Source organism: Protomyctophum bolini (assembly GCF_963924005.1).
Source record: "Protomyctophum bolini genome assembly, chromosome: 18".
Taxonomy (NCBI): domain Eukaryota; kingdom Metazoa; phylum Chordata; class Actinopteri; order Myctophiformes; family Myctophidae; genus Protomyctophum; species Protomyctophum bolini.
This window is the reverse complement of record NC_137879.1, coordinates 2,912,668-2,925,478: the sequence shown is the minus strand read 5'-3', so window position 1 is coordinate 2,925,478 and position 12,811 is coordinate 2,912,668. Positions and strand designations below refer to the sequence as shown.

General features: G+C 45.5%; 1 protein-coding gene across 1 annotated transcript in view; it reads right to left on the bottom strand.

Moving 5' to 3' along the window:
• sema4gb (sema domain, immunoglobulin domain (Ig), transmembrane domain (TM) and short cytoplasmic domain, (semaphorin) 4Gb) overlaps nucleotides 1-12,811 on the bottom strand; it is a gene marked incomplete at both ends in the record, with an annotated part of 88,519 nt that overhangs the window by 27,991 nt on the left and 47,717 nt on the right. Inside the window, 1 exon segment of the mRNA XM_080789290.1 lies at nucleotides 12,197-12,351. Within this exon segment, the coding sequence (XP_080645416.1) occupies nucleotides 12,197-12,351 (155 nt within the window).

Sequence of the window (12,811 nt, the reverse complement as noted above, 5' to 3'; positions counted from 1 at the left end):
AAAACTGAAAACATTGAGTCAACTAAACCAGACGCTGTGGCTTTCATGTGACCGGCCTATGACATCACTACTACTATGACACCCAAAAGGAAATAAAAGAAAAGCTGATCTACAAGCTCACAGTGTGCAGCATTGCATATCAATGTGGGGTTTGAGAAGCACTACAGATCAGTGGTTGTTTGGCTCAAGTCAACCCTGTAAATAACTTCATGGTCCACGGCACCCTGAATGACACTGTTACTTTATAGAGCCGTAAGCGCCCATTCTACTGAATGTTTCTAAATCAGCTTTATGGAGAAAAAACCTCATGATTCTATCAGTGGTTCTCAAACTTCTTCACCTCAAGGACCCCCAGAATCACATGTATTTGACCGCCGACCACCATCTCATAATATCTTGTTCCAGCAGGGACCCCCAAGAAACAAAGATTTGAGTTAAAAATGTTTGCGTGAAAATATAATATAATATTCAAGGATTTGCAACAACAACAAAAAAATCACGATAAAGAATGCAGAGCTACAAGTTCAAAGAGTGGCACGAAATGACGTGCTATGAACTTGTAGATCTGCTATTTTTAAATAGTACAAAAAAAAAGTCTAAAATGACACAGATGCTTTCCTGTTTGAATGGGTGTGGCTCTTTGAGTGGCAGGTATTAATTGTTTACGTAATTCATCTGCCAGTGTTTACAGCGTTTTTACTTTCATTTTATTTAAGAGCCGTTGAAGGCGCGATGTGTCCAGGACGTAAACAAAGCCGCAACCAATCAATCCCCTGATGGAGGGGAAAGGTACTGATCAGAATAACGTCTTCCTTCCACGCGCTACGTTCGGCCGGGGAAACTCTCCCCTGTCAGGTGCAAAGAAACAGCTTGGACTCCTCATGCATAGGAGGAGGCATGAGGGCAGTCCGCTGCCCCCCCAGGTTGGCAGAGGAAGTGCAGCCCAGGATTACATTAGATAATTGACACTGACTGGGTGAAAAAAACTGGGTTGCAAAATCGTTGGATAAGAATTATAGAAACAAAATCAACCAATCAATCAATATAAATTGTTTGGACTCAGGGTCAGATGCATTTCCGGTTCTCCAGAACCAGCACAGAGCCCGGGCTCTGGACCCGATCACCCCTAGATCTCCATATACGGATCTGACCTGTTCTGACATCACAACACTCCATATTTGGGCGTGACTGACACAGAACTCCATATATAGGAATAAAGGGATACAGAAATCTCCATATATGGGCATGAAAAAGGGACACAGACAGATGGGTGGACCGGGTACTCTGACACGGGTACAACGGGCATCGCATAGCCGGGTGGGGCATGGATCTTCAACTTTCATCGTTACCGATTCCTTACACACATTTTTGGACGTATGAGTTTTCCACCCGACAGAGACGTGTTCTGTACCAGGAAGCACAGCTGCAGAGAGAAGATCTCTTAGATTCTCAGAGTTCTTCTCTGTGTCGTACAAGATTGGAACACGTTCACACACGACTCACGACTGTAATATATACCCACAGTTTACAGTAAGTGTGAATGGACAGGATTTTAAATGGAGTCAAAGGGTGCAGGTTGAAGAACAGCTGCACTAATTGGCGTCGTTAAGACGTGCATGGAAACAGTTTGTGTTGTGTGTGATTTCAAGTTCACACCAGAATATATAAGATGATGAACTGTGTTGAAAGTTACAGTAGACGTTACAGTAAAGTTACAGTAGACGCCGAGGGAGAGAACGAGAACAAGACAGACAGACAGACAGACAGACAGACAGACAGACAGACAGACAGACAGACAGACAGACAGACAGACAGACAGACAGACAGACAGACAGACAGACAGACAGACAGACAGACAGACAGAGAAGGTGATGTTTTCTTGGACCGTTTCCAAAGCAGGAGGACCAAAGCGAGCATATCATGCATCTGTAGCAGTGAGGAACCAGCTTTATTCCTTTGGAGGCTACTGTGATGGATGGAGCTACAACAAGGATCAGTTGATTGATGTCCATGTCTTCAACACAATGTCTTTATGCTGGAAGAAGTTACCTCCAGTGAGTCCTGGAAGAGGAGACGGTCACCTTGAGGTTCCATCCAGGCGCTGGGGCCACACAGCTGTGTTGGTTGAAGATACAGTCTACATCTGGGGAGGCTGCTGGGTAGGGGAGTACTATAATGAGCTTTATGCATTTGATGTGGACGCCCACATGTGGTTGAAACCCAGCAGGGTTTCTGGAGCTGTTCCAGAGGAGAGGTGGCGCCACTCAGCCTGTGTGTTGGGGAAGGTCATGTTTATCTATGGAGGAAAAACCGAGCTGACTGGAAGTACTAATGACATGTACAAGTTGGACACCAGCACAATGGTCTGGTCTTTAATTAACAACAGAGGAACTCCACCTCATGCTTCAGGATATCACTCTGCTACCATCATTGGGACAAAGATGTTTGTCTTTGGGGGCTGTATGGGGGGTCAGTACTACAACACCATCAGAGTGTTTGACACAGAGACCGACCTCTGGCTGAACAGACCTTCTGCACAGCCTCTTCCAGAAGGACGCTGTGGTCATTCAGCCTTTACCTACAATGGAGATCTGTACATATTTGGTGGCACGAACAGCGTTCAAGGCTTCAATGATCTGTGGAAATTCAGTCCAGACACCTTCTCCTGGAAGAAGGTTGAGCCCAAAGGGAAAGGCCCGGGTCCAATGGATGGTAGATGCTGTTGCATTGTGGGAGAACGCATCATCTTCTTTGGAGGATACAAATGCCACAAACGCTCAGGTCGCATAGATCGCATACTCACTGATGAGCTGTACGTCTTAGACTTGAGTCCTAGCCTGAAGACATTATGCAAGCTAGCGGTTATTCAGTACGATCTGGATCAGTCTGAACTCCCACACGACATCAGGTGGGAACTGGTAGCCATGACAACCAACAGTGTGCTCACTGCCAACAAGGTCACTAAATGAAGGAAAAACTGAAAACATTGAGTCAACTAAACCAGACGCTGTGGCTTTCATGTGACCGGCCTATGACATCACTACTATGACACCCAAAAGGAAAGGAAAGAAAAGCTGATCTACAAGCTCACAGTGTGCAGCATTGCATATCAATGTGGGGTTTGAGAAGCACTACAGATCAGTGGTTGTTTGGCTCAAGTCAACCCTGTAAATAACTTCATGGTCCACGGCACCCTGAATGACACTGTTACTTTATAGAGCCGTAAGCGCCCATTCTACTGAATGTTTCTAAATCAGCTTTATGGAGAAAAAACCTCATGATTCTATCAGTGGTTCTCAAACTTCTTCACCTCAAGGACCCCCAGAATCACACGTATTTGACCACCGACCACCATCTCATAATATCTTGTTCCAGCAGGGACCCCCAAGAAACAAAGATTTGAGTTAAAAATGTTTGCGTGAAAATATAATATAATATTCAAGGATTTGCAACAACAACAAAAATCATGATAAAGAATGCAGAGCTACAAGTTCAAAGCGTGGCACGAAATGACGTGCTATGAACTTGTAGATCTGCTATTTTTAAATAGTACCAAAAAAAAGTCTAAAATGACACAGATGCTTTCCTGTTTGAATGGGTGTGGCTCTTTGAGTGGCAGGTATTAATTGTTTACGTAATTCATCTGCCAGTGTTTACAGCGTTTTTACTTTCATTTTTTTTAAGAGCCGTAGAAGGCGCGATGTGTCCAGGATGTAAACAAAGCCGCAACCAATCAATCCCCTGATGGAGGGGAAAGGTACTGATCAGAATAACGTCTTCCTTCCACGCGCTACGTTCGGCCGGGGAAACTCTCCCCTGTCAGGTGCAAAGAAACAGCTTGGACTCCTCATGCATAGGAGGAGGCATGAGGGCAGTCCGCTGCCCCCCCAGGTTGGCAGAGGAAGTGCAGCCCAGGATTACATTAGATAATTGACACTGACTGGGTGAAAAAAACTGGGTTGCAAAATCGTTGGATAAGAATTATAGAAACAAAATCAACCAATCAATCAATATAAATTGTTTGGACTCAGGGTCAGATGCATTTCCGGTTCTCCAGAACCAGCACAGAGCCCGGGCTCTGGACCCGATCACCCCTAGATCTCCATAAATGGATCTGACCGGTTCTGACATCACAACACTCCATATTTGGGCATGCCTGACACAGAACTCCATATATAGGAATAAAGGGATACAGAAATCTCCATATATGGGCATGAAAAAGGGACCCAGACAGATGGGTGGACCGGGTACTCTGACACGGGTACAACGGGCATCGCATAGCCGGGTGGGGCATGGATCTTCAACTTTCATCGTTACCGATTCCTTACACACATTTGTGGACGTATGAGTTTTCCACCCGACAGAGACGTGTTCTGTACCAGGAAGCACAGCTGCAGAGAGAAGATCTCTTAGATTCTCAGAGTTCTTCTCTGTGTCGTACAAGATTGGAACACGTTCACACACGACTCACGACTGTAATATATACCCACAGTTTACAGTAAGTGTGAATGGACAGGATTTTAAATGGAGTCAAAGGGTGCAGGTTGAAGAACAGCTGCACTAATTGGCGTCGTTAAGACGTGCATGAAAACAGTTTGTGTTGTGTGTGATTTCAAGTTCACACCAGAATATTATATAAGATGATGAACTGTGTTGAAAGTTACAGTAGACGTTACAGTAAGTTACAGTAGACGCCGAGGGAGAGAACGAGAACCAGACAGACAGACAGACAGACAGACAGACAGACAGACAGACAGACAGACAGACAGACAGACAGACAGACAGACAGACAGACAGACAGACAGACAGACAGACAGACAGAGAAGGTGATGTTTTCTTGGACCGTTTCCAAAGCAGGAGGACCAAAGCGAGCATATCATGCATCTGTAGCAGTGAGGAACAAACTTTATTCCTTTGGAGGCTACTGTGGATGGAGCTACAACAAGGATCAGATGGATGTCCATGTCTTCAACACAATGTCTTTATGCTGGAAGAAGTTACCTCCAGTGAGTCCTGGAAGAGGAGACGGTCACCTTGAGGCTCCATCCATGCGATACGGCCACACAGCTGTGCTGATAGAAGATACAGTCTACATCTGGGGAGGCTGCTGGGTAGAGGAGTACTACAATGAGCTTTATGCATTTGATGTGGACGCCCACATGTGGTTGAAACCCAGCAGGGTTTCTGGAGCTGTTCCAGAGGTGAGGAGTGGCCACTCAGCCTGTGTGTTGGAGAAGGTCATGCTTATCTATGGAGGAGACACCAAGCTGACTGGAGTCACTAATGACATGTACAAGTTGGACACCAGCACGATGGTCTGGTCCTTAATTAACACCAGAGGAACTCCACCTCCTGCTTCATGGGGTCACTCTGCTACCATCATTGGGACAAAGATGTTTGTATTTGGGGGCTGGAGGGGGGGTCGGTACTACAACACCATCAGAGTGTTTGACACAGAGACTGACCCCTGGATGAGCACACCTTCTGCACAGCCTCTTCCAGAAGGACGCAGTGGTCATTCAGCCTTTACCTACAATGGGGATCTGTTCATATTTGTTGGCTTGAACTACGTTCAAGGCTTCAATGATCTGTGGAAATTCAGTCCAGAGACCTTCTCCTGGAAGAAGGTTGAGCCCAAAGGGAAAGGCCCGGGTCAAATGGATGGTATGTGCTGTTGCATGATGGGAGAACGCATCATCTTCTTTGGAGGATACAAACAATACAACCGCCCAGGTCGCATAGATCGCATACTCACTGATGAGCTGTACGTCTTAGACTTGAGTCCTAGCCTGAAGACATTATGCAAGCTAGCGGTTATTCAGTACGATCTGGAGCAGTCTGAACTCCCACACGACATCAGGTGGGAACTGGTAGCCATGACAACCAACAGTGTGCTCACTGCCAACAAGGTCACGAAATGAAGGAAAAACTGAAAACATTGAGTCAACTAAACCAGACGCTGTGGCTTTCATGTGACCGGCCTATGACATCACTACTATGACACCCAAAAGGAAAGGAAAGAAAAGCTGATCTACAAGCTCACAGTGTGCAGCATTGCATATCAATGTGGGGTTTGAGAAGCACTACAGATCAGTGGTTGTTTGGCTCAAGTCAACCCTGTAAATAACTTCATGGTCCACGGCACCCTGAATGACACTGTTACTTTATAGAGCCGTAAGCGCCCATTCTACTGAATGTTTCTAAATCAGCTTTATGGAGAAAAAACCTCATGATTCTATCAGTGGTTCTCAAACTTCTTCACCTCAAGGACCCCCAGAATCACACGTATTTGACCACCGACCACCATCTCATAATATCTTGTTCCAGCAGGGACCCCCAAGAAACAAAGATTTGAGTTAAAAATGTTTGCGTGAAAATATAATATAATATTCAAGGATTTGCAACAACAACAAAAAAATCACGATAAAGAATGCAGAGCTACAAGTTCAAAGAGTGGCACGAAATGACGTGCTATGAACTTGTAGATCTGCTATTTTTAAATAGTCAAAAAAAAAGTCTAAAATGACACAGATGCTTTCCTGTTTGAATGGGTGTGGCTCTTTGAGTGGCAGGTATTAATTGTTTACGTAATTCATCTGCCAGTGTTTACAGCGTTTTTACTTTCATTTTTTTTAAGAGCCGTTGAAGGCGCGATGTGTCCAGGATGTAAAGAAAGCCGCGATCAATCAATCAATCAATCAATCAATCAATCAATCAATCCCCTGATGGAGGGGAAAGGTACTGATCAGAATAACGTGTTCCTTCCACGCGCTACGTTCGGCCGGGGAAACTCTCCCCTGTCAGGTGCAAAGAAACAGCTTGGACTCCTCATGCATAGGAGGAGGCATGAGGGCAGTCCGCTGCCCCCCCCAGGTTGGCAGAGGAAGTGCAGCCCAGGATTACATTAGATAATTGACACTGACTGGGTGAAAAAAACTGGGTTGCAAAATCGTTGGATAAAAAAATATAGAAAAGAAAATCAACCAATCAATCAATATAAATTGTTTGGACTCAGGGTCAGATGCATTTCCGGTTCTCCAGAACCAGCACAGAGCCCGGGCTCTGGACCCGATCACCCCTAGATCTCCATAAATGGATCTGACCGGTTCTGACATCACAACACTCCATATTTGGGCATGCCTGACACAGAACTCCATATATAGGAATAAAGGGACTGCACAGAGAGACGGATACAGAAATCTCCATATATGGGCATGAAAAAGAGACCCAGACAGATGGGTGGACCGGGTACTCTGACACGGGTACAACGGGCAGTGCATAGCCGGGTGGGGCATGGATCTTCAACTTTCATCGTTACCGATTCCTTACACACATTTTTGGACGTATGAGTTTTCCACCCGACAGAGACGTGTTCTGTACCAGGAAGCACAGCTGCAGAGAGAAGATCTCTTAGATTCTCAGAGTTCTTCTCTGTGTCGTACAAGATTGGAACACGTTCACACACGACTCACGACTGTAATATATACCCACAGTTTACAGTAAGTGTGAATGGACAGGATTTTAAATGGAGTCAAAGGGTGCAGGTTGAAGAACAGCTGCACTAATTGGCGTCGTTAAGACGTGCATGGAAACAGTTTGTGTTGTGTGTGATTTCAAGTTCACACCAGAATATATAAGATGATGAACTGTGTTGAAAGTTACAGTAGACGCTACAGTAAGTTACAGTAGAACAAGACAGACAGAGAAGGTGATGTTTTCTTGGACCGTTTCCAAAGCAGGAGGACCAAAGGGAGCATATCTTGCATCTGTAGCAGTGAGGAACAAACTTTATTCCTTTGGAGGCTTATGTGATGGATGGAGCTACAACAAGGATCAGTTGATTGATGTCCATGTCTTCAACACAATGTCTTTATGCTGGAAGAAGTTACCTCCAGTGAGTCCTGGAAGAGGAGACGGTCACCTTGAGGTTCCATCCAGGCGCTGCGGCCACACAGCTGTGTTGGTTGAAGATACAGTCTACATCTGGGGAGGCCTCTGGGGAGAGGAGTACTACAATGAGCTTTATGCATTTGATGTGGACGCCCACATGTGGTTGAAACCCAGCAGGGTTTCTGGAGCTGTTCCAGAGGAGAGGTGGTGCCACTCAGCCTGTGTGTTGGGGAAGGTCATGTTTATCTATGGAGGAGAAACCAAGCTGAATGTATCCACTAATAACATGTACAAGTTGGACACCAGCACAATGATCTGGTCTTTAATTAACAACAGAGGAACTCAACCTCCTGCTTCAGGATATCACTCAGCCACCATCATTGGGACAAAGATGTTTGTATTCGGGGGCTATATGGGGGGCTGTATGGGGGGTCGGTACTACAACACCATCAGAGTGTTTCACTACTATGACACCCAAAAGGAAAGGAAAGAAAAGCTGATCTACAAGCTCACAGTGTGCAGCATTGCATATCAATGTGGGGTTTGAGAAGCACTACAGATCAGTGGTTGTTTGGCTCAAGTCAACCCTGTAAATAACTTCATGGTCCACGGCACCCTGAATGACACTGTTACTTTATAGAGCCGTAAGCGCCCATTCTACTGAATGTTTCTAAATCAGCTTTATGGAGAAAAAACCTCATGATTCTATCAGTGGTTCTCAATCTTCTTCACCTCAAGGACCCCCAGAATCACATGTATTTGACCGCCGACCACCATCTCATAATATCTTGTTCCAGCACGGACCCCCAAGAAACAAAGATTTGAGTTAAAAATGTTTGCGTGAAAATATAATATAATATTCAAGGATTTGCAACAACAACAAAAAAATCACGATAAAGAATGCAGAGCTACAAGTTCAAAGCGTGGCACGAAATGACGTGCTATGAACTTGTAGATCTGCTATTTTTAAATAGTACCAAAGAAAAGTCTAAAATGACACAGATGCTTTCCCGTTTGAATGGGTGTGGCTCTTTTAGTGGCAGGTATTAATTGTTTACGTAATTCATCTGCCAGTGTTTACAGCGTTTTTACTTTCATTTTATTAAGAGCCGTTGAAGGCGCGATGTGTCCAGGATGTAAACAAAGCCGCAACCAATCAATCAATCAATCAATCAATCAATCAATCAATCTCCTGATGGAGGGGAAAGGTACTGATCAGAATAACGTGTTCCTTCCACGCGCTACGTTCGGCCGGGGAAACTCTCCCCTGTCAGGTGCAAAGAAACAGCTTGGACTCCTCATGCATAGGAGGAGGCATGAGGGCAGTCCGCTGCCCCCCCAGGTTGGCAGAGGAAGTGCAGCCCAGGATTACATTAGATAATTGACACTGACTGGGTGAAAAAACTGGGTTGCAAAATCGTTGGATAAAAAAATATAGAAACAAAATCAACCAATCAATCAATATAAATTGTTTGGACTCAGGGTCAGATGCATTTCCGGTTCTCCAGAACCAGCACAGAGCCCGGGCTCTGGACCCGATCACCCCTAGATCTCCATATATGGATCTGACCTGTTCTGACATCACAACACTCCATATTTGGGCGTGACTGACACAGAACTCCATATATAGGAATAAAGGGACTGCACAGAGAGACGGATACAGAAATCTCCATATATGGGCATGAAAAAGGGACCCAGACAGATGGGTGGACCGGGTACTCTGACACGGGTACAACGGGCATCGCATAGCCGGGTGGGGCATGGATCTTCAACTTTCATCGTTACCGATTCCTTACACACATTTTTGGACGTATGAGTTTTCCACCCGACAGAGACGTGTTCTGTACCAGGAAGCACAGCTGCAGAGAGAAGATCTCTTAGATTCTCAGAGTTCTTCTCTGTGTCGTACAAGATTGGAACACGTTCACACACGACTCACGACTGTAATATATACCCACAGTTTACAGTAAGTGTGAATGGACAGGATTTTAAATGGAGTCAAAGGGTTCAGGTGAAGAACTGCTGCACTAATTGGCGTCGTTAAGACGTGCATGGAAACAGTTTGTGTTGTGTGTGATTTCAAGTTCACACCAGAATATATAAGATGATGAACTGTGTTGAAAGTTACAGTAGACGTTACAGTAAAGTTACAGTAGACGCCGAGGGAGAGAACGAGAACAAGACAGACAGACAGACAGACAGACAGACAGAGAAGGTGATGTTTTCTTGGACCGTTTCCAAAGCAGGAGGACCAAAGCGTGCATATCATGCATCTGTAGCAGTGAGGAACCAGATTTATTCCTTTGGAGGCTTCTGTGATGGATGGAGGAGCTACAGCATGTATCAGTTGATGGATGTCCATGTCTTCAACACAATGTCTTTATGCTGGAAGAAGTTACCTCCAGTGAGTCCTGGAATAGGAGACGGTCACCTTGAGGTTCCATCCAGGCGCTGCGGCCACACAGCTGTGCTGATAGAAGATACAGTCTACATCTGGGGAGGCCGCTGGGTAGAGGAGTACTACAATGAGCTTTATGATTTGATGATTAACCCCAGAGTTACTCCACCTCCTGCTTCAGGATATCACTCTGCTACCATCATTGGGACGAAGATGTTTGTATTCGGGGGCTATAATGTGGGTCAGTTCTGCAACACCATCAGAGTGTTTGACACAGAGACCGACCTCTGGATGAGCACACCTTCTGCACAGCTTCTTCGAGAAGGAAGCAGTGGTCATTCAGCCTTTACCTACAATGGAGAACTGGTCATATTTGGTGGCACGAACGGTGTTCAAGGCTTCAATGATCTGTGGAAATTCAGTCCAGAGACCTTCTCCTGGAAGAAGGTTGAGCCCAAAGGGAAAGGCCCAGGTCCAATGTATGGTATGTGCTGTTGCATTGTGGGAGAACGCATCATCTTCTTTGGAGGATCCAAACGCCACAAACGCTCAGGTCGCATAGATCGCATAATCACTGATGAGCTGTACATCTTAGACTTGACTCCTAGCCTGAAGACATTATGTAAGCTAGCGGTTATTCAGTACGATCTGGAACAGTCTGAACTCCCACACGACATCAGGTGGGAACTGGTAGCCATGACAACCAACAGTGTGCTCACTGCCAACAAGGTCACGAAATGGACAAGGACAAACAGAAAACATTGAGTGGCTTCCATGTGACTGGTCTATGACATCACTATCATGACCCCGCCTCCCTCCTCCCCCAGAAAAAGAAAAGGTGATCTACAAGATCATAATGTGAATCATTGCATATCAATTTGGGGGTCCTTGACATGACATGAGTGGTTCTAAATCAGTTTTCTGGAGAAGAAAAACCTCATGATTCCACATCAGTGGTTCTCAAACCTTTTCCCGTCAAGGACCCCCAGAATCACATGTATTTGACCGCCGACCCACATCTCATAATATTTTCTTCCAGCAGGGACCGCCAGAAACAAAAAGTATATCAAAGTATCAATACTGCAATATAGAAATACTCATTTCAAAATGTACTTTAACCCTGTAAGACCCGGATATATTTCTACTTGCAAAAAAAGAGATTTCAACCTTACTACTACTTTGTACTACTAGGAAAAGTTTGATGAAAATAAATAACTATATAATAATATAATATAATAAAATAATATTTTACATTTGAGGGATATCTTTCACAATAATGAATAAAACATGTTCTAGACATTCTAATGATCACAAAAAAAACATATATTACAATTATTTTACTTACTTTTATTAGGGTTAAAGGTCATAGGTTAAAAATAGTTGCACAGAGTCCAGACATTTTTAATTTGTGTGAATTTCAGCCTCTGTGGGGGGTATTTACATGCAAATATCATGACCAATGGCATTGCAATGAACATCAATGGTGACGTTTAGGTGAAAAAATTAAGTAATGTTACCGAAAAGCAACGCTGGGTCTTAGAGGGTCTTACAGTACCAAAAGTAAAAAACATTGTGCAGAATGTCCCATTTAACGTTTTCAAATCTTTGGAAAATGGTCTATGAGGGGGTAGGGTACCTTGCAGACCCTGGTCTATGAGGGGGTAGGGTACCTTGCAGACCCTGGTCTATGAGGGGGTAGGGTACCTTGCAGACCCTGGTCTATGAGGGGGTAGGGTACCTTGCAGACCCTGGTCTATGAGGGGGTAGGGTACCTTGCAGACCCTGGTCTATGAGGGGGTAGGGTACCTTGCAGACCCTGGTCTATGAGGGGGTAGGGTACCTTGCAGACCCTGGTCTATGAGGGGGTAGGGTACCTTGCAGACCCTGGTCTATGAGGGGGTAGGGTACCTTGCAGACCCGCGCCACGCGGGCCACCCTGGTCTGTGAGGGGTAGGTGGTCTGCTCCTGGCTCCTCTCCGTGAAGAACACGTAGATCTTATCGTCGTCGCCCAGCGAGCTGTTCACGCTCTCCTTCATCAGCGCCGAGCCCACGAAGTCTGCGTCTGTACGAGAGCACACGCACGCCACGCACGCACCAACGCACCCACACACGCCACGCACGCACCAACGCACCCACGCACGCACCCACACACCCACGCACACCACACACAGAGCACGCACCCACACACCACACACAGAGCACGCACACACAACACTGGTTGTTAGGAACTGTCTAACAACCAGTCTGTGGGTAAAGCATGTCCTAGGTTACCAAATATATAAAAATAAAAACAATGGTCTGCATCTATAGCCCAGCTCAGAGATGGCATGTAGAAGATGCTGGGTGGGTTTGGCAAAAGGGTTTAGGGTTTCTGTGTGGAGTTTGCAATAACGTGGCCGTTCCACACGCTACGTCGAAACGGGGGAAACTCCTCATGCACTGAAGGAAGCATGGGTTCAGTTCGGGGCTCTCCCCAGGATGGCAGAGGAGGAGAGTATAGCGCCCAGGATTACAGCTTATAG